The sequence below is a fragment of the Giraffa tippelskirchi genome, chromosome 3 (genome assembly GCF_054371585.1).
Source record: "Giraffa tippelskirchi isolate mGirTip1 chromosome 3, T2T-mGirTip1v1.2.pri, whole genome shotgun sequence".
Lineage (NCBI taxonomy): Eukaryota > Metazoa > Chordata > Mammalia > Artiodactyla > Giraffidae > Giraffa > Giraffa tippelskirchi.
The window spans coordinates 172,255,487-172,278,209 of NC_137277.1; the positions used below are offsets into that span (position 1 = coordinate 172,255,487).

Below are 22,723 nucleotides of genomic sequence, written 5' to 3' on the forward strand. Positions count from 1 at the left end.
GTGAACGTCAACATTCTAGGAATCAGCGAACTAAGATGGACTGGAATGGGTGAATTTAACTCAGATGACCATTATATCTACTACTGTGGGCAAGAATCCCTTAGAAGAAATGGAGTAGCCATCATGGTCAACAAAAGAGTCCAAAATGCAGTACTTGGATGCAATCTCAAAAACGACAGAATGATCTCTGTTCATTTCCAAGGCTGCTGCTGCTACTGCTGCTAAGTCGCTTCAGTCGTGTCCGACTCTGTGCGACCCCATAGACGGCAGCCCACCAGGCTCTGCCGTCCCTGGGATTCTCCAGGCAAGAATACTGGAGTGGGTTGCCATTTCCTTCTCCAGTGCATGAAAGGGAAAAGTGAAAGTGAAGTCGCTCAGTCGTCCGACTCTTATCGACCCCATGGACTGTAGCCCACCAGGCTTCTCTGTCCATGGGATTTTCCAGGCAAGAGTACTGGAGTGGGGTGCCATTGCCTTCTCTGTTTCCAAGGCAAACCATTCAATATCACGGTAATCCAAGTCTATGCCCCGTCCAGTAACGCCGAAGAAGCTGAAGTTGAACGGTTCTATGAAGACCTACAAGACCTTCTAGAACTAACACCCAAAAAAGATGTCCTTTTCATTATAGGGGACTGGAATGCAAAAGTAGGAAGTCAAGAAACACCTGGCGTAACAGGCAAGTTTGGCCTTGGAGTACAGAATGAAGCAGGGCAAAGGCTAATAGAGTTTTGCCACGAGAATGCACTGGTAATGGCAAACACCCTATTCCAACAACACAAGAGAAGACTCTACACATGGACATCACCAGATGGTCAACACCGAAATCAGATTGATTATATTCTTTGCAGCCAAAGATGGAGAAGCTCTATACAGTCAGCAAAAACAAGACCAGGAGCAGACTGTGCCTCAGATCGTGAACTGCTTATTGCCAAATTCAAACTTAAATTGAAGAAAGTAGGGAAAACCACTAGACCATTCAGGTATGACCTAGATCAAATCCCTTATGAGTATACAGTGGAAGTGACAAATAGATTTAAGGGACTAGACCTGATAGACAGAGTGCCTGATGAACTATGGACAGAGGTTCGTGACATTGTACAGGAGACAAGGATCAAGAAAATCCCCATGGAAAAGAAATGCAAAAAAGCAAAATGGCTGTCTGAGGAGGCCTTACAGATAGCTGGGAAGAGAAGAGAAGCGAAAAGCAAAGGAGAAAAGGAAAGATATTCCCATCTGAATGCAGAGTTCCAAAGAATAGCAAGGAGAGATAAGAAAGCCTTCCTCAGCAATCAGTGCAAAGAAATAGAGGAAAACAACAGATTGGGAAAGACTAGAGATCTCTTCAAGAAAATTGGAGATACCAAAGGAACATTTCATGCAAAGATAGGCTCGATAAAGGACAGAAATGGTATGGACCTAACAGAAGCAGAAGATATTAAGAAGAGGTGGCAAGAATACACAGAAGAACTGTACAAAAAAGATCTTCACGACCCAGATAATCATGATGATGTGATCACTCACCTAGAGCCAGACATCCTGGAATGTGAAGTCAAGTGGTCCTTAGAAAGCATCACTACGAACAAAGCTAGTGGAGGTGATGGAATTCCAGTTGAGCTATTTCAAATCCTCAAAGGTGATGCTGTGAAAGTGCTGCACCCAATATGCCAGCAAATTTGGAAAACTCAGCAGTGGCCACAGGACTGGAAAAGGTCAGTTTTTGTTCCAATCCCAAAGAAAGGCAATGCCAAAGAATGCTCAAACTACTGCACAATTGCACTCATCTCACATGCTAGTAAAGTAATGCTCAATATTCTCCAAGCCAGGCTTCAGCAATATGTGAACCGTGAACTTCCAGATGTTCAAGCTGGTTTTAGAAAAGGCAGAGGAACCAGAGATCAAATTGCCAATATCCGCTGGATCATCGAAAAAGCAAGAGAGTTCCAGAAAAACATCTATTTCTGCTTTATTGACTATGCCAAAGCCTTTGACTGTGTGGATCACAATAAACTGTGGAAAATTCTGAAAGAGATGGGAATACCAGACCATCTGACCTGTCTCTTGAGAAACCTGTATGCAGGTCAGGAAGCAACAGTTAGAACTGGACATGGAACAACAGACTGGTTCCAAATAGGAAAAGGAGTATGTCAAGGCTGTATATTGTCACCCTGCTTATTTAACTTATATACAGAGTACATCATGAGAAACACTGGGCTGGAAGAAACACAAGCTGGAATCAAGATTGCCAGGAGAAATATCAATAACCTCAGATATGCGGATGACACCACCCTTATGGCAGAGAGTGAAGAAGAACTGAAGAGCCTCTTGATGAAGGTGAAGGAGGAGAGTGAAAAAGTTGGCTTAAAGCTCAACGTTCAGAAAACTAAGATCATGGCATCTGGTCCCATCACTCCATGGGAAATAGATGGGGAAACAGTGGAAACAGTGTCAGACTTTACTTTTTTGGGCTCCAGAATCACTGCTGATGGTGACTGCAGCCATGAAATTAAAAGACACTTACTCCTTGGAAGGAAGGTTATGGCCAACCTAGATAGCATATTAAAAAGCAGAGACATTACTTTGCCAACAAAAGTCCGTCTAGTCAAGGCTATGGTTTTTCCAGTGGTCATGTTTGGATGTGAGAGTTGGACTGTGAAGAAAGCTGAGCACTGCAGAATTGATGCTTTTGAACTGTGGTGTTGGAGAAGACTCTTGAGAGTCCCTTGGACTGCAAGGAGATCCAATCAATCCATCCTAAAAGAGATCAATCCTGGGTGTTCATTGGAAGGTCTGATGTTGAAGCTGAAACTCCAATACTTTGGCCACCTCGTGCGAAGGGTTGACTCATTGGAAAAGACCCTGATGCTGGGTTGGATTGGGGGTGGGAGGAGAAGGGGATGACAGAGGATGAGATGGTTGGATGGCGTCACCAACTCGATGAACATGGGTTTGGATAGACTTCGGGAGTTGGTGATGTACAGAGAGGCCTGGCGTGCTGCAATTCATGGGGTCGCAGAGAGTCGGACACGACTGAGCGACTGAACTGAACTGAACTGAACCAGGTGGGAGGAGAAAGTCAGTTGAGGGACACAGAATTCTTTCGTGGAAGGTTAACAGCCTACCAGCTGCACATTGGATTACCTGTGGCCCAACTTCAAAGAGAAGCCACAGTTGTAACACAGTCATGTTCTACCCTGCCTGAGCACGCGGACCGTGTCCTCTGGCCCGCTGAACTGTCCGGGTCAGGACCCATTGTGCTTGTAAGCTTGCTCTCTGGGGCACCTCTGGCTTCTCTAGAACACCGATTTCCCTGAGAAAAAGTGGAAGGAAACCCGTCTGCATTGTACATCAGGTTGCTGTCCCGTTACAGAGAGAAGGGGCCTTAGGAGGGCGCCCCCTGGAGCCTGGGTGCTGCTTCTGACCCCAGTATTGTGATTTATTTTTTCTAATTTTATTTTTGACTCTGCTGGGTCTTCATTGCTGCACCGGCTTTTCTCTAGTTACGGCGAGTGGAGGCTACTCTCTAGTTGCAGTGCACAGGCTTGTGACAGTGACCTCTCGTTGCAGAGCATGAGCTCTAGGGCGCACAGGCCTCAGTAGTTGCGGCTCCTGGGCTCTAGAGCACAGGCTCCGTAGTTGTGGTTGTACATGGGCTTAGTTGTTCCTCAGCATGTTGGATCTTCCTGGATCAGGGATTGAATCCATGTCTCCTATATTCGCAGGTGGATTCTTTACCACTGAGCCACTAGGGAAGCCCCCGTCCTTGTGGTATTTTTTTTTTTTTTTTTTTTGCTCTTGATGGTATTGCATATGTAAAATTTGTGCTTCATTTATTCTGTCCCCTGTCGTTTAAAGAGACATCATCTTTTCCTAAGAGGCCCCGCACCAACAGTGGCAAGAGGCCATGTGTTTGGTACGAGATACAGGTTCCTAGCTGTGACAAGGCTGTGCTTGACAAATCAAACTGGGAAACCAAGTCACTGCCCTCCTGAGGTTCCTCTCTCCATGGATAAGGGACCTTTGTAGTCATTTCATCCCGTGCCTTTGTTTTCTAAATGAGGAACTTGAGGCCCAGCGAGGTGAAGGGCCAGGGCTAAACCTTGCCCCTCTGGTTTCCCAGTTTGGACTTCTGTCGGCCCTGCAGCTCCTCCTCCGTTTTGTTTTGCATTCACTATGGCCTTGCCTTCATAACCGCCTCCTCTTTTTCTCTGTAAACATTAATATGAAATATATTTGCTTTGCTTTTCAGCCTTGCCTGCCACCACCACCACCGCCCCCTGCTCACCCGCCGTGTGTCCAAAATAGCTGCCGGAATCATGAGAATGTTAGGTCTTCAGATGTTTATAATCCGAAAGAATCCCTTCTGTTTTTTTTTATAATAAAACTACTTGGATGTCGGTATTTTATGTTGGAAAGGCGAGCCAAGTTCACAATGCAGCAATTACAATGCAACGCATTATGTATAATTTGTAGCGCACTCCAGGAGCAACGGTAAACCGTGAAATGCCATCCCAGCCCCACAGCATAATTAGCAGGATCAAACGCTGCCCAGAGAGGAGCACAATGGTTGTCGTCGGAGGTCCACCAAAGTAAGGGAAAGTTCCAATAAAAGCAGTACACCCCAAATTATATAAAAAGCAGCCCCTATATCAGGCTGCAAATATGTCAAGAACCTTCACTGCTAATTGAGGAAACCTTTTGAGGTTTAACAGCTCATAAATTCGTGCTGGGAATGCCCCATTGTTCTGGGGTTATAAGTCTTGTCTTTGAAATTTAGCAGTTGTACTTTTATATTGCATTCCTCCAAGAGTCCTGTTGTAAACATGAAGGGTTTGCATTTTAACATAAATTTGAACAATGTGGTTTGAAAAGAGCTCACCACATCAAAGGGAGGCTGTTTGGGCATGTTTCATAAATTCTTTTTTCTATAGTATTTAAAGCTACAAATGACTCATGGAAGTATGTTCCATTTAGATCAGTCATACTAGTGTAGCTTTTAATGCCCTTGTTTTTCCTTCCCTAAGAGTGCCTGTGTCAGAAAACAGGTCTACTAAGCCTTTGACCAAATCAGTTGTCCTCAATCTAGAATCTTCAGATCCATAGAGACAGCTCTGGAAATGTTGTTCCACTTGGTCTAAATAGCAATAAATTTTGTGCCTTTTCATGGCCTTCTTGTTTTTTTTTTAACTCAAAAATCTCCCTCTTATGAACTCTCAATTTTTTCTTTTATCCACATGACAATTACAGTCTGTAGCCCATGGGGTCACAAAGAGTCGGACACGACCGAGCAACAGGCTTCCCTGGTGGCTCAGATGGTAAAGAATCTGCCTGCAATGCAGGAGACCTGGGTTCGATCCCTGGGTTGGAAGATCCCTTGGAGAAGGGGATGGCAACCCATTCCAGTATTCTTGCCTGAAAAATCCCACGGACAAAGGACCCTGGCAGGCTACAGTCCATGGGGTCACAAAGAATCGGACATGACTGAACAACTAACACACACCCCTGTGTCCTCATAGTCCCCCAGTTTTAAAAAAGAACCCACAATTTTTTTTTTTTTTTTGCTGAGCTACCAGCTAATGTGAAGAGAGATGTGGGTGGTGGTTTCTGAAGCAGTGTGGTTGGGGGGAGTGTGGGGATCACTGCTCTTTGGTCTAGCCTCTGGGGATCTTGACCTCAGGAAGTCACACGCCACGCTCAAGCCTCAGTCTGGATGTAAAATGAGGACAGTGGTTGAACTCCTCCGCATCTTCCTCCCTCCCATTCCTGCTGGATCCTTTATTTATTCATCCCAGGGGGATGAATATGAACACAGAGCCTCAGTGCTCACCCCACAAAGCTCACCACCTAAGGAGGATGTGCTAGACTGCGATCGCCAGAATCCTGTAATTTGCTAGAAACTACTAACCGTGGCATTGTGTGCTTTGGAGAAAGGGGACGTGATCCAGGAGAGCTCAGAGCAAAGTGTGGCACGGCCACTTGCCTGAGAGCTGGGGGAGGCAGGAAACGATCCCTGGGAGTTGGTGCTGAGGGAGGGCAGGCTTATTGGACTGGACAGAACTTGATCTTTGTTCTTGGATGAAAGGAAACTCCTAGAGGGCTTTAGGCTGAGGATAAAGTTGATGAGATGCATGTTTTTGGAAAGCTTTCCAGCTCCCCTGTGGAGGATGGCTGGTTGGAAGACCAGAGCGTGGGCAGGACACCATCTCAGGGCTCAGCACCACCCAGGCTCCCGAAGCAGGTGGCTTAGGCAGGGCAGGTGCTGGGGAAGGGATGGGTCAGAGGAATGTTCAGGTGATGATGACAGGATTTGGTGATGGGCTGAAGGGGGCAGGTGAGGGAGGAGCAACTTCCAGGACGACTGGGGTCTGGGCATGTGTGAGTAACTGAGTGGATGTCAGGAACATTCCCGGGGTGGGGCAGCTTGCAGAGGGTCATCAGTGAAATAGCAGAAGACCCTGACCCTCCAATGCTTTGCGCCAGGCGCTGGCGTCCTTTACTCCCTTCCATTCAGAGCACATCTCTAGGTAGGTTTCTGCATCACACAGACAAGAAAATTGAGGGGCGATGAGGAAAGTGACTTGTCTGAGGGCCCAGAGGAAGGGGCAGAGCCAGTATTCCAACGCAGCTCTGTCTGGCACCAGAGCCTGTACCCTTCCACCAGAGCCGGGTGGCCGGAGGGCCCTCTTATAAACTCCGATGTCCACTCCAGACTCGAAAGGGGGGTTGGATTCTTCAGGATGAAATGGCTGCAAGAGAAAACAGTGAAGCCTGGTGACAGGACCAGAGCCCCGAGAGACGCAGCGTCTGGTCCTTCCCCCATTAGCTGTGCAAAGCAGGAGACCCAGTCCCCCTCTCTGGGCTTCAGTTCCTCGGCTCTGAAATGCAGACAGAATGCTGCCATCCCAGGTCCTCCTCAATCTCACTCTGAAATCCATGATTTTAAGATGTGCTGGCTGCATCTCATATTCCTTTCCACCTGTGACACCGTCTTTAAAGCTTCTTTCTTAAAACTATAGGTAGGCCTTTCAGTACTCGCCTTTTCTCTGGTCACGGCACATGCTTAAATATTCCCAAAGATGCTCAAGTGAGCAACATTTTCCTCCCCACTTACCTAAAATCATGTCATCCAACGTAACCTTCACTCTAGATTCCTAACTTGGAATTTAAAGTTCAAAAAATTTCGTACTGAGGTCTCCCTTTCTGTTCGTAAGTTTGGTTTTACTAGAAATTATTTGACAGATGCGTAAGGAGAAGGTAAGGAAATGGCACTCCAGTAGTCTTGCCTGGAGAGTCCCATGGACAGACGAGCCTAATGGGCTCGTTCGTCCATAGGGTCGAACAGAGTCAGACACGACTGAAGCAACTTGGCACAGCAAGAAGTAGCTATTTTTGCTACTGAGTCTCCATAGCACAGGCCATCTTAGAATCGTTTCTGAACGATTCTAGGTTACTTAGAGGCAGGCTAATTCAAAGGTGTCCCCACAGTCTGAGAAAGCCCTTGGCTCCTCCTCAGACTGGGAGGGCTTATTTATTGGAGACATTCCAGTGGCAAGGCATGTCTGTTAACACACATACTCGTGCCCACACACAAGCATGCACACACACATACAAACTCTCTCTTTAATGGATCAGATGTTGGTATGGGTGGGGTGAGTTAGTCAGACCTAACAGAACACAAAAAACAGCAGTGCAGCTCAGGTTAAATACCGTCGAATACAAAAAAACAAGCATTTTTAAGATGGCAGTCCTGCCTCTGGGGTAGTTTATCGCGTCATGGAAGTTGACCACCATCCCAGTTTGGGGCCAGCTCTGACCCAGAGGAAGCATTTCTCAGCTCCTGGTGCAGAGAGCAAGGCTCCCGTCTGTTCGTGTTTGTGCACAGGACTCTCCCTGCCACTTAGCTCACAGAGCTTGTCCACTCTGAAGAGATTCACGTGTGTGTCGTCCTTACCCTCTCCGGTTATCTAGGCCTTTGCCAAGGAGCCCACCCTGGTTTTCTAACCCACCAACCAATAAGAATTCACAGGGCTCAGACTGTTGACAAGGATGTTGTTCCTCTTCCAGTTACTTTTCCTCTCACCCCTGCCCTTTTTTAACCCAGCAAGTTCATCTGCCAAGGCCCTTGCATTGCTGTTTCCTCGTGGGCTTGGGCTGGTGAGTCTCAATGCCCATCCCACCCCACCCTGCCAGCCGGGCCCCTTTGAGACCAGCTGTGATGCACTCTCATTGCAGGCCTTTCCTGGAACAGCTTGTCTTCCTCTTTCCACCTGCAAGAGAAGCTGGCCAGCAGTGTCCAACTCTTGTGAGAGCTTTGAACCACAGTGTTCTCCTTGACTGTTCACCATCTTGGGGACTGTTTCCTAGGTCACGGATTGTTTCTGTAATTGTGCATTGATAACTGATGCTTCTTGATGTGTAGTTATGCACTTAACGTGTAGTTAGGCTTATTTGAAAAGTGGAAATAATTTAAATTTTTACAGTCTTTGCAACAACATTCATCATGGATATACATATCACATCTCATATCTCAGCCTGTGTCCAGGTACTGAAGGCCTCTAATGTAGTGGAACCCCAGAGCCCAGATGGCCTCCATGCGTTTGTTAAAGGAAACAAATAGATGAATTGTGTTCTGAAGCCTCCTCTCACCTTTTCTCACACATTTATATCTCAGAGTTTGGAAGCTGGTTGTTGGCAGAGGTGAGAAACCAAGATTCTTGGGCCTTGAAATTCTCTAGCTGCCACTATTTACCTGTACCTCTCAGGTTCCTCTAGCTGCATGGGCCTGATCTGGCCCCCCAGCCCCCAGCTTCCTCTCTGCCCAGCCCTGCTCTCATATTAGTTGTTGTTTTGGTTCATTCAGCAAACATTCAGCAGACATTTATGATGCACCCACAGTGTCCCAGGCACCTGGGATTCAGAGGTGAGTGGCTTTGTTCCCAGGACTGGGTGAGCAGCCAGTTTCAACCACTCTCACGTTATAATTCATAGACTCACCAGGGCAACACCATGATCATATTTGGTATATTCTTCAGGAGAACTGGGTTGCCTTGGTGTCTTACGTTTAAAATACATCTCCTCCAGGACTGAGCACAGCACATCCTGGGAAACCACCAGAGCAGATTCTTTACCAACTGAGCTATCAGGGAAGCCCCAGGGGAGATGTGACAGAAGACAGTGTGTACAACACCAAATGGCATCGTGCTGGTGCTGATGGTCACAGCCAGACAAAACCCCAGAAGAGAGCACAGCATCCCTCTGAGCCAAGTTTCTCAAAGTGGGGCCCGGTAGCATCAGACTCACTCGGGGTGCTTGTGAAAAGAGCAGATTGCTGGATCACGTTACAACCTAGAACCTGCCCCTCGCCATGCTCGCCCACGGGCAAGTTTGGAAGTGACTGTTCTAGACCCAGTATCTAGTCTCTAGAGCTTTGATGTGCCATGTGCTCTGCAGGACTGTGACATGGAAGCAGTGGATGTATGTAGGACCTGTTACATGTTTCATCTTATTTGCAGCCAGTCAGTCTTGCCACCAAGCCTGGGGCCAGCTGTCCCAACCCCCTTCCCTCCCAGGCCCCACAGACTCGCTTCTGACACGCGGTGACCCAGCAGTGGTTGTCCAGTGTGATCTGGATGTGACCCCTGAGTGCTTGCTCTCAGCAGAAGTTCCTGATTAAAGCTTCTTTGTCCCTTTCCAAAGTTCTCCTGTTGACCTTCCATCTTTTTACTTTCTTTTATTCTTTGATTTATTGGGGTGATCTTAACTTATGTTTTTTTATTTGTTGTTCACTTGCTCAGTCATGTCCAACTCTTTGCGACCCCATGAACTGCACCATGCCAGGCTTCCCTGTCCTTCACCATCTCCTGGAGTTTGCTCATACTCATGTCCATTGAGTCAGTGATGCCATCCAACCATCTCATCCTCTGTTGCCCCCTTCTCCTCCTGCCTCCAATCTTTCCCAGCATCAGGGTCTTTTCTAATGAATCGGCTTTTCACATCAGGTGGCCAAAGAATTAGAACTTCAGCTTCAGTCCTTCCAGTGAATATTCAGGACTGATTTCCTTTAGGATTGACTGGTTGGATCTCCTTGCAATCCAACGGACTCTCAAGAGTCTTCTCCAACACCCCAGTTCAAAAGCATCAGTTCTTTGGCGCTCAACCTTCTTTACTGATCACATGGATCACAGCCTTATCTAACTCAGTGAAACTATGAGCCATGCCATGTAGGACCACCCAAGATGGATAGGTCATGGTGGAGAGTTCGGACAAAATGTGGTCCACTGGAGAAGGGAATGGCAAACCGCTTCAGCCTTCTTGCCTCGAGAACCCCATGAACCATATTTTTTTTATGCCCAAAGGTTAAAAGGTATTTTTAGAAGATTATTATTTGAGTCAGTTCTAGTGAGACGGATGAACCCAGAGCCTGTTAAACAGAGTGAAGTAAGTCAGAAAGAGAAAAACAAATATAGTATATTAATATATGTATATGGAATCTAGAATAACGGTATTGATAAACACAATTGCAGGGAAGGAATGGAGATGCAGATGTAGAGAAGGGACTTGTGAATAGAGGGAGGGAGGAGGGGAGTGGGACGAATGAAGAAAGTAGCACCGACATATGTACATACAGTATGTAAAATAGATGGCTGGTGAGAAGTTGCTGTAAAACACAGGGAGCCCAGCCTGGTGCTCTGTGATGACCCAGAGACTTGGAGTGTGGGGAGGGGAGGGCGGCTCAAGACGGAGGGGATGGATAGATGTATAATTATGGCTGTTTCGCATTGTTGTATGACAGAAACCAACACAACATTGTAAACAATTTTTTAAAAGCATTGAAGTTTCTGAGGGAAATATGGCTAATTCCAAGTGGTCTATGATTTTAAAAGTCAATGAAAACATTACCTTGGGCCTTTGCTTAAAAAGCCGGACATTGATTCCAAACTCAAGTCGAAGGAAATGAGAAAAAAATTGAAACAAGTCTGAATATCATCAGCAGTGCTTCTCTCTGCCTCTCTCTGCGAGTCTGGGCAAAGAGTAAGTGTGTTGGGGATTTTGTTGTATTCTGAGTGGAGGACCTGGCCCTGTGTGTGACCGAGTGGGGAGCCGTCTACTGGGGTTTTATCCTTTCTGGGGAGGGAGCCACTGTCCCAGGCAGTTATGAGCCCACGACTTAGAGCAGGGCCTCACCCACTAAGAAGCACATCTATGCATCCCCCAGACGGCCAAAGGTCTGCCGAGCAGCAGAGATAGTTAAGACCTGCTGAACTACTGGTTACCAAGCTGCTGCCTTCCAAGATACCCTCATGGCCTCTCTGATCTCAGACCGACCAGGACAGCAGCAGCTGAGTGTCCAGGATCGCAGGCTAAGGAATTGAAAACATTCTCCAGGGAGGAACCTGGAGGTGCTAAAGGCCTTTGAAGATTTTCAGAACTCATGAATACTCCGTTTGTAACACCCTGGTCCTGCACACTTTGAACCACTGCATCAGGCACAGTGAACATGAGCGCTCCATGGCCCTCCTTGACCTTGCTTCCTCCCTGGGGTCATCAGCACAAGGAGAAGGGGCAGGGGAATAGAGGGTTTGGGCACATTTAAGTGAGGGTCTGGGTAAAAATGTAACCCAGGAAGCAGAGCCACTTTGATTAGGCTTACTATAAAGCATTTTTAAGACTGCTGCATCCAGGATTCGTCTGATTATCACAGATTGTATGTTTCTCTCTTCTCATTTGGAGTTAGAGTGATCCCAGTCATTTCCAAGAAGAAGCATGCAGCCGTGGAAGGCAGTATGCACCATAGCAAGGGTAAATTCTGAGTTTAGAGCTGGTTAAAATATCTACATCCATACCCATACCCATAACCACATCTCTCCCAGGGCCTTGTCATTCTCCTTTGCCCTGGAAGAAATCTGATATGACATAGAAACTGCTAGACACTGGCCAATAATCCCTGGGTTTCAAACCATCTAGACAATAAACAACTCCATAATATTCAGTGCAGCAGCTTCTGTGAGAGCCCATCTGTTTCAAAATAACCCTAATTCTGCTTACTATGCGGAATGCTTTGTTGACTGGAATTTGTCCTAGTTTTCTGCAGCAGATTCGGAGTCACAGGCCTCTCACTCCACCTGCTGGCAAGTATAAATACTGGCCTGAAACCCAGGGTGGATATTTTCAGTTGAAAGAAAAAAAAAAAGTCTGAGCTGTAGCTCAGGGATTCTCAAAAGCTAGCATAGCCCAGAGTCACCTGGGAGCTCATTAAAAATACAGTGGCCTGGGCTCAGTGCCAAGCCTACTAATCGGAAACTCTCAAAGAGCTCTCCTGGTGATTCATACATTCACATCTCTGTTAGAGAATCTGGAATTCAGGGACCTGAGCTAGGGAAGGTCCGGGATGACCCCACCCTATCCTGCTCATCCTCAAACAGGAAAAGTGATGAAGCCGACTTTAGGTACCTACTTCTATATTGGTAACTCTTGGTGGTGAGAGTCAAGGCTTTATTCCTGGATTTCCCTGGTGGCCCAGTGGATAACAGCGGATAGGAATCCGCCTGCCAGTGCAGGGGACACAGGTTCGATCCCTGGTCTGGGAGGATTCCACCTGCCATGGAGCAACTAAAGCTTGACCCCACAACTACTGAGCCTGCACTTTAGAGCTTGTGCTTTGAACAAGAGAAGCCACCGCAATGCAAAGTCCATGCACCACAAGGAAGAGTAGCTCCTGCTCACCTCTACTAGAGAAAGCACGCGCATAGCACCGAAGGCCCAGCACAACCAAAAAGGGGAAAAAAAAAATTAAAAAGCTTTATTCCTTACCCAGGGCTCAAGGTGACATCACCAGTGATAAGTCATATGATTGCATGGTGTGATGGGAAGGGCACGTCTCCTCTCTGGTATTCTGCCCAAAACCCTAACCCCCATCTAATGATGAGGAAAAGCATCAGTCAAACCTAATGGAGGCACACTCTGTAGGCTAGTACTCCTCAGAATTGTCAAGGTCACAGGAAATAAGAAAAGACTGAGAAAGTACCACCGGCAGGAAGAAACTAAGGGGACCTGACAACTAAATGGAGTGTCGGACCCTGGAACAGAGAAGGGAAATGAGTGGAAAAACAAGTGAGATCCAAGGCAAGTCTGGAATTCAGTTAACAGAAACATGCTCATCCCTGTAAATGGTTGGTCTTGACAACTAGACCGTGGTAATATGTTTGGCTGTATTACCTTGGAGACTTTTTTAAATCTAAAAACTATTCCCAAATAAAAAGTTTATTAAAAATTGAAATATCAGGGGGTGGGGAGGGACACTGAGTTAGATCAGATGAGTTGGAGGAAGTTTGCAAGGAGCACAGCCTGGCCAAACCTCAGTCCAGCTGTCAGAAGTCATGGCCAGGCTGGCTGACAGGCAGGCAGAGTAGCTGCCCAGACCACCGGCTATGGAGGAGGCGGGTTGCTGGCATGGCCCACTCTGCCCTCTTTGGCCAGCCAAACCTGGTGGCTCATTGAGTGGGATCTTACATCTCTGTGTGGAGGTCTTAAATGTCCAGTCCAGCTCCCTCATTGTGCAGACGGGAGCCTGAGACCCTGGAGAGAATTGAATTGTCCAAAATTCTGGTGGAGCCAGATGCAAGCCCACCTGTAAAGACATGTGTTCTTTTCCCCAGTGATTCTCAGTCATTTGATACATTGTCTGCAGCAGAAACACCTGGGTGAGTTTTCATTAAAATATAGCTTCCTGGGCCCCAACCGCTTAATGCAAAGAATCTCTGCCTTGAGGATCTAAGTAACTCTGCGTTTTTAAAAAGTTCTTCATTGTTGTGCACACAAAACTTTAAGAATCTTTGCAGCAAACCAGACAACTGTCCTATTCGTAGAGCCTCCAAGACAGTCTAGCTTTGCCCAAACCTCTTGCATTTGAGCTACTGAAGGGCTCTGACTCCTATCTCCATTGGCCAGCTGCTTGCTTTCTATGGAGACTGCTCATAGTACAGGGCTACTAAAAGGCCTGCAAGGGGAGAATTCAGTCACAGCTGAACTGTTTTATGATGATGCCCTAGCAGGTGGTGAACTGCCCGACCAGAACCCTGTGTGTCTTGAGAGGAGGCTATTTAATATCTTTTTGAGCTCAATTGATTATAGTTTAAATAATCTCCTACCCATTTCCCTCTCCTTTTAAAAAATAATTAAATTGTAAGTTACTCAGGCCTTCCCTGATGGCTCAGTGGTAAAAGAATCTGTCTGCCAATGCAGGAGACATGGGTTTGATCCCTGATCCGGGCAGATCCCATGTGTTGTGGAGCAGCTAAGCCTGAGTGTCGTAACTACTGAGCCCGGGAACTGCAACTACTGAAGCCTGCGTGCCCTAGAGCCTGTGCTCTGTGACAGGAGAAGCCACCACAACTAGAGAGTACCCTCTGCTTGCCACAACCAAAGAAAAGCCCACACAGCAACAAAGACCTAACACAACCAAACATAAAAATTAAATTAAAAAAAAAATTTACTCAAAGATAACCCCATGATCAATAAACAAAAGGAGGCGTGGGATCCAGGCTCCAAGGAGCCACTAGAAGTCCCATCCTGCTTGTCCATTCCCCACCATGGCCCGTCTTATCATCATCAGAAAGTCCAGGCAATGAAGACAGTGGAAGGCCTTCTCTGTCTGCGAAATCAAGATGAAAAGTCAGAGCTGACGGAGGACCAGGAGCTGGAGGAGCCAGAGACTTTAGTAGGTAACCATTTGGACCTCGGGATTCCCTACAGGCAACAAAGATGCAGGCCAGGCTGGAGGTGCAGGGCAGTGGCCCCCACTTTGAGGTCCTCCTAGGGCCCTGTTTGCGGGCAGGTGTGGGATCTCCATCAAAAACATCCAGAGAGGCTGCAGCCACCCGTCCTGGGCGAGTCAGGCATGTTGGTCTTGGAGCTTCAGAGAAGAGTGTGGAATTTTATCTTTCTGAAAGGTCTTCATCTTTTATCTAGCATTGTCTGTACTCATGTATGTGTGTGTGTGTGTGTGTGTGTGTGTATTTTAATCAGAACTCTCTACCCACAAAAGGACTTCCTTATTCTACTTTCTTTTTTATGTTGTGAAGTATGTTCTTCAGTCTGTCCCTTCAGACAGTTCATGTCCGGTTTCTCTCTGCCGTCCCAGCCAGCCACGTGGGACCTCATGGTACTAGGCAGTGAGAATATGGGAACAAAGGGAGGCCTGCATCTAGTTTTCTAAGAATTTTCTCTTATCTGTCCAGTGGATATTCTTAGGTGATTTTGAATTTAAAAAAATAAATAAATACACTCAGTCCCAGAGTGTATGGAACTGGGAAAGATGTTCTTGGAGACAGTCAACCTATTTGCAGAATCAGATGATGTCACTGAGTAAACTCCACCTGAGGCACCTCCAGATTGGTGAGCGTTCTGTTTTAGATCAAAGAGAATTGGAAACATCCTAAAATTTGAAACATTTGCATATTAAATATATATAAATCATTGTATAGATTTTAATACTAAAGAGATTTTTACTAAAGGGATTTTATGTATAAATATATATAAAAGGTACTTGAAAATCATTCCTAATTTCATTAAAATCCCTCTTGATAAAGTGTTAAGGTGATGACCGAATTGTGAAAGGATTACAGACAGACTGATTTAAAAAATGGAAAATCCCTTTAGTATGAAAATCTACATCCATTTGTTTAAAGAAATACATACCTCATGTTACAGTGGTTCCCCATGGGAGACACTTTGCTCCTCAACCTCTCTCTCTCTCTTCTTTTTAAAATTTGTTTGGCTGCACCAGGTCTTAGTTGTGGCATGCAAGATCTAGTTCCCTGACCAGGGATTGAACCCAGGCCCGCTGCATAGGGAGCAGAGTCTTAACCACTAGACCACCAGGGAAGAAGTCAACCTGTCTCTTTGCAGCTCCTCCAGCCTACTGAGAATTATTTCTGTAAGAACTTAGAGGCTGTTCTCTGTTTAGAAGATACATGATGTAGTTAATTACCAAGGCTGAGGTACACAGCTGGACCTCTTGCCTAAAACCTTGTCAAGGGAGATCCTAATTCTAGTTACTTTGTTATCCAGAAAATCTTGCTGTTTGCAATGAGACTTATCTACAGCAGAAGGTAACATTTTCCGGCTGCATTCTAAACAGACCCTGCCTCCAAATCGAGTGTAAAAGCAATAGTATTGTTCAGGTTTACAGAGTCTGGTTTCAGAATTAAGGAAGACAACTGACACACTCCATGTCTGGAGCAGAGTAGAAACAGACCTGAATTTGACTTTGGACTCAGTTCCTGACCAGACTGTGTGGCCATGGCAAGTTCCTTAAAATCTTTAAGCCTCAATTTTTCTATCTGTAAAACAGACGAACTTCTACTCAGAAGGATAAATAGAATAAAAACTACATAAAGCAATATGGTGAATCTCACAAAAATAATATAAAATGAAGCTACTCACACAGGGTGCATATTGTATGAATCCAGTTATGGACAAAAATAGATAAAACAAATCTCTGCTGTGAGAAGTCCGTGGACCACTGCTGGGAGGGAGCACATGGAGGCTTGTGAGTGCTGGAAATACTCTGTGTTTTGGTCTGGATATTGCTCCCATATGTTCAGTTCATGAAAATTAATCGATTAAGTTGTATACTTTTTCAAAGGAGGGGACAGTAAGTAGGGTAGTTCAGTTCAGTTCAGTCGCTCAGTCGTGTCCGACTCTTTGCGACCCCATGAACTGCAGCACGCCAGGCCTCTCTGTCCATCACCAACTCCCGGAGTCCACCCAAACCCATGTCCATCGAGTCGGTTATGCCACGCAACCATCTCATCCTCTGTCATCCCCTTCTCCTCCCGCCCCCAGTCCTGCCCAGCATTAGGGTCTTTTCCAGTGAGTCAACCCTTCACATGAGGTGGCCAAAGTATTGGAGTTTCAGCTTCAACATCAGACCTTCCAGTGAACACCCAGGATTGATCTCTTTTAGGATGGATTGATTGGATCTCCTTGCAGTCCAAGGGACTCTCAAGAGTCTTCTCCAACACCACAGTTCAAAAGCATCAATTCTTCGGTGCTCAGCTTTCTTCACCATCCAACTCTCACATCCATACATGACCACTGGAAAAACCATAGCCTTGACTAGACGGACTTTTGTTGGCAAAGTACTGTCTCTGCTTTTAAATATGCTATCTAAGTTGGCCATAACCTTCCTTCCAAGGAGTAAGTGTCTTTTAATTTCATGGCTGCAATCACCATCAGCAGTGATTTTGGAGCCCCCAAAAATAAAGTCTGACACTGTTTCCACTGTTTCCCCATCTATTTCCCATGGAGTGATGGGACCAGATGCCATGATCTTAGTTTTCTGAACGTTGAGCTTTAAGCCAACTTTTTCACTCTCCTCTTTCACCTTGATCAAGAGGCTCTTTAGTTCTTCTTCACTTTCTGCCATAAGGTGGTGTCATCTGCATATCTGAGGTTATTGATATTTCTCCTGGCAATCTTGATTCCAGCTTGTGTTTCTTCCAGCCCAGTGTTTCTCATGATGTACTCTGCATATAAGTTAAATAAGCAGGGTGACAATATACAGCCTTGATGGACTCCTTTTCCTATTTGGAACCAGTCTGTTGTTCCATGTCCAGTTCTAACTGTTGCTTCCTGACCTGCATACAGGTTTCTCAAGAGACAAGTCAGATGGCCTGGTATTCCCATCTCTTTCAGAATTTTCCACAGTTTATTGTGATCCACACAGTCAAAGGCTTTGGCATAGTCAATAAAGCAGAAATAGATGTTTTTCTGGAACTCTCTTGCTTTTTCGATGATCCAGCGGATATTGGCAATTTGATCTCTGGTTCCTCTGCCTTTTCTAAAACCAGCTTGAACATCTGGAAGTTCACGGTTCACGTATTGCTGAAGCCTGGCTTGGAGAATTTTGAGCATTACTTTACTAGCATGTGAGATGAGTGCAATTGTGCGGTAGTTTGAGCATTCTTTGGCATTGCCTTTCTTTGGGGTTGGAATGAAGACTGACCTCTTCCAGTCCTGTGGCCACTGCTGAGTTTTCCAGATTTGCTGGCATATCGAGTGCAGCACTTTCACAGCATCACCTTTGAGGATTTGAAATAGCTCAACTGGAATTCTATCACCTCCACTAGCTTTGTTCGTAGTGATGCTTTCTAAAGCCCACTTGACTTCACATTCCAGGATGTCTGGCTCTAGGTGAGTGATCACACCATCGTGATTATCTGGGTCGTGAAGATCTTTTTTGTACAGTTCTTCTGTGTATTCTTGCCACCTCTTCTTAATATCTTCTGCTTCTGTTAGGTCCATACCATTTCTGTCCTTTATCGAGCCTATCTTTGCATGAAATGTTCCTTTGGTATCTCTAATTTTCTTGAAGAGATCTCTAGTCTTTCCCAATCTGTTGTTTTCCTCTATTTCTTTGCACTGATCGCTGAGAAAGGCTTTCGTATCTCTCCTTGCTATTCTTTGGAACTCTGCATTCAGATGGGAATATCTTTCCTTTTCTTCTTTGCTTTTCGCTTCTCTTCTCTTCCCAGCTATCTGTAAGGCCTCCTCAGACAGCCATTTTGCTTTTTTGCATTTCTTTTCCATGGGGATTTTCTTGATCCTTGTCTCCTTTACAATGTCACGAACCTCTGTCCATAGTTCATCAGGCACTCTGTCTATCAGGTCTAGTCCCTTAAATCTATTTGTCACTTCCACTGTATACTCATAAGGGATTTGATCTAGGTCAGACCTGAATGATCTGGTGGTTTTCCCTACTTTCTTCAATTTAAGTCTGAATTTGGCAATAAGCAGTTCATGATCCGAGCCACAGTCTGCTCCCGGTCATGTTTTTGCTGACTGTATAGAGCTTCTCCATCTTTGGCTGCAAAGAATATAATCAATCTGATTTCGGTGTTGACCATCTGGTGATGTCCACGTGTAGAGTCTTCTCTTGTGTTGTTGGAATAGGGTGTTTGCTATTACCAGTGCGTTTTCGTGGCAAAACTCTATTAGCCTTTGCCCTGCTTCATTCTGTACTCCAAGGCCAAACTTGCCTGTTACGCCAGGTGTTTCTTGACTTCCTACTTTTGCATTCCAGTCCCCTATAATGAAAAGGACATCTTTTTTGGGTGTTAGTTCTAGAAGGTCTTGTAGGTCTTCATAGAATCATTCAACTTCAGTTTCTTCGGCGTTACTGGACGGGGCATAGACTTGGATTACCGTGATATTGAATGGTTTGCCTTGGAAACGAACAGAGATCATTCTATCGTTTTTGAGACTGCATCCAAGTACTGCATTTTGGACTCTTTTGTTGACCGTGATGGCTACTCCATTTCTTCTAAGGGATTTTTGCCCACAGTAGTAGATATAATGGTCATCTGAGTTAATTCACCCATTCCAGTCCATCTTAGTTTGCTGATTCCTAGAATGTTGACGTTCACTCTTGCCATCTCCTGTTTGACCACTTCCAATTTGCCTTGATTCATGGACCTGACATTCCAGGTTCCTATGCAATATTGCTCTTTACAATATAAATACAATATAAATACAATATAAAGTAGGGTAAGCATGTAGCAATTGCCCAGAAAACATTATCTCCCCCTGGACTTTCTTTCTTTTTTTTCTTTTTTTGCCACATGGCATGTGGTGGCTCAGTGGTAAAGAATCTGCCTGCGATTTACGAGCTGCAAGAGACTAGAATTCGGTCTCTGGGTCAGGAAGATCCCCTGGAGGTGGGCATGGCAACCCACTCTAGTATTCTGGCCTGGAGAATTCCATGGGCAGAGGAGCCTGGAGGGCTGCAGTTGATGAGGTCACAAAGAGTCAGACACGACTGGAGCATTTTAGCACACGTGTGGGATCTTAGTTCTCTGACCAGGAATCAAACTCGCACCCCCTGCATTGGAACTTGGAGTCAACCTCTGGAGCACTAGGGAAGTCCTGGACTTTCTCTTTTTGTTCTAGAGCTCAGACGGTGCATTGTCTCCATCGCAAAAAACTTTAGATCTGACAGAGTAGAGCCAGTATTTTAGATTACTCACATTGCTGACTGAATTATAGCCTGTTGATTTTAAGTCAGTTGTGGCCAGTTAAGGTCCCCAAAATTAGCCAACTAGAGCAGGCAGAGAAGTACAACGGGAAAAGTAGCAACTGAGTTGATTTCCATTCAAAGCTTCTCATTTTGGAATCCCAGGTACTGTTTCAGAACTAAGAAATTCCTACTGCTGTTACTTGATTGGTGGTGGTTGTTGTTCAGTCGCTAAGTTATTTTTGACTCTTTGCAGCCCCGTGGACTGAGCACACAGGATCCCCTCTTCTTCACTATTTCCTGGAATTTGTTCAAATCCATGTCCATTGAGTCAATGATACTATCTAATCCTCTGCATCCCCCTTCTCCTTTTACCTTCAGTCTTTCCCAGCCTCAGAGTCTAATTTTTCAACTCATTGGTTGAGGAGTAGAAATGTGAATTTTTCTCTCTCAAGTCACACCTGTTAATAAGTGTTACATTTACTATAAACCGCAACGAAACTTCCATCTGTATGAAAATTACGAGACTTTAAGTGATTTCAAACTCTTTTTAGAGATGGACAGATGGATGGATAGATAGGTCATTATAATTAGTGACTCAAACAATAGAGTGGTCTTACTGTCCTTGGGCACCTCCCACTTGTAAAGAATATCTTGCTAATTGTTGCACTTGGGATTTCTTCCAGGCCTTTTTGGTTGTAGTAAATGATTTAGCATCTGTGCTATCAGAAAGCATTTTGCAAGCTTTAGAATTCATGAAATTCTAATCAAGTAACATTTTTTGAAAGACAGACTATGGGTCCCATGTTACTGCCCTCATTTGACAAAGGAAAAGAACATTTAGAGGTTTCTTGCTTTAAAAAAAATTTTTAAGTGATTGCCTCCATGGGTCCCTGATTTAAGGGAAAGATATGCCATCCTGCGACTTCATTTTAGTGTAATTTCACTGAATGGCCTACAGGGCTCATCAGATTATGACAGCATCTATGAATACCAGCAAATTAAGCATCTCTGTTTACAGGGATGGTGAACAGTAGGGAAAATGGCCATCAGCTCACGGCATTCTTTTTAGCAATTCTTATGTGGATGGAATTGCTTCTCCTCCCTCAGATGTAAAACGCAGAGGTTACTGCATTATACATAAGCATAGAGAACTGAAAATTTTTCCATCAAGAACCACAAGTCAATAAATCTTATGATCTCACCATTGGTGCCATTATTGACCTAAATCTTCTCAAACCGGGCACTGTTCCTGAGGTTCTTTGAAGCATGCTCACTCTTTCTTTCAGTAAAATTGAGGGCTGACCTCCATTTACAGGAACACAGAAGCAAGGCTCATAAATACTAATATTCTGTACCAAGTTCATCAGAGCAAGGCCATTTCACCCAAGTCTATAAACGTTCAATGCATGATTTTACTCAGCAGAGAAAAGAAGGTCTACAGCTTCCCCAAAGCCTGTTAAGGCTCCTTCTGGTTACAAAAGTAGGGATCATAAATTACCCTTTTGTATCTGTTTCTTGGAGGACAAATATTTAATAAGTAGTGACCCCGCACTTTGTATAAAATACTCCTGGTTGTTCCTCAAACAGAATTAGGCTCTATCTTTTTTAAAGTTTTATATTTATTTATTTTTGACTGCACTGGGTCTACGCTACTGCACACAGGCTTGCTCTAGTTGTGGCGAGCAGGGGCTACTCTTTAGTTGAGGGTGCGTGGGCTTCTCATTGCCGGGGCTTCTGTTATTGCGGAACATAGGCTCTAGAGCACAGGCTCAATAGTTGTGGCACACAGGCTTGGTTGCTCCTGGCATGTGGGATCTTCCTAGACCAGGAATCGAACCTGTGTCCCCTGCATTGGCAGGTAGAGTCTCAACCACTGGACCACCAGAGAAGTCCTGGGCTCTTATCTTTTAAGAAGTCATTGGTAATTTTATTTGGTATCTGTCTTAGTCAAGGATAGTAACAAGCAGACATTTAACCCATGATTCTCACTGATGTTAGAGGTTAAAATTCCCAGCGTCCATTGGCCATCAGGCACTAACTGCATGCCTGGCACTCAGCATTTTATATGCATCATCTCTTCTTATCCTCTCAACAACCCAACAGAGGAGGTACTGTTACTATTCCCATTTTATAGATAAGAATACTGAGGCTGAGGGACAGTAACCTACTTGCTGAAGGATATATAACCATAGGAGGCACAGTTTAATTCCAGTCATCAAACTCCAGAGTTGTAGCAAGGACCCTGGCAGTCACCTTGCTCCTCAGCCTCCCCTGACAAGTGACCCAGCCAGAGCCTATGGAATGAAGTTTTCCCTGGGGTGTCCCCCTCAGCTGTACACAGGGCTGGAAACATCTCCCATTTCCAGTACACCCACAGGGACCTCTTTTTCTTTTACCATCCAGCTGAGGCCCGTTCGGATCTTTTTCTATGTGCTCAGGCTTTCCAGGTGGCACTAATGGTAAAAATCCTGCCTGCAATGCAGGAGACATAATGAGATGTGGGTTCAATTCCTGGGTCGGGAAGATCCCCTGGAGGAGGGCCTGGCAATCCACTCCAGTGTTCTTGCCTGGAGAATCCTATGGACAGAAGAGCCTGATGGGCTACAGTCCATAGGGTCGCAGAGTCGGACACAGCTAAAGCAACTTAGTACATATGTAATCAATATAAGTAGATATTAAAAGCACATTTCTTAAGACCCTTTGAGAAAT

The 22,723-nt window shown here is 45.3% G+C and overlaps 1 protein-coding gene and 1 long non-coding RNA gene across 26 annotated transcripts in view; one reads left to right on the forward strand and one right to left on the reverse strand.

Moving 5' to 3' along the window:
* RHBDD1 (rhomboid domain containing 1) overlaps nt 1–22,723 on the forward strand; it is a 184,445-nt gene that overhangs the window by 111,342 nt on the left and 50,380 nt on the right. For 6 of the 25 annotated variants that reach the window (XR_014080677.1, XR_014080678.1, XM_081584701.1 and 3 more), the window contains one exon: nt 4,247–5,159. The exons of 17 other annotated variants lie outside the window; for them this stretch is intronic. Coding sequence is in view for 6 of the 8 variants with exons in the window: in XM_081584701.1 (XP_081440827.1) it covers nt 4,247–4,302 (56 nt within the window). In the remaining 2 variants the exon portion in view is untranslated. Of the gene's footprint in view, nt 1–4,246; nt 5,160–14,608; nt 14,718–22,723 lie in introns of those variants that run through there. 2 more of the 25 variants (XM_081584704.1, XM_081584682.1) reach the window with 2 other exon arrangements.
* Nucleotides 14,471–19,736, reverse strand: LOC145543388 (uncharacterized). Its single transcript, XR_014080683.1, has 2 exons — nt 16,441–19,736; nt 14,471–15,430 (listed from the first exon to the last, which is right to left on the reverse strand). It is a non-coding gene; the product is annotated as an uncharacterized LOC145543388 (long non-coding RNA).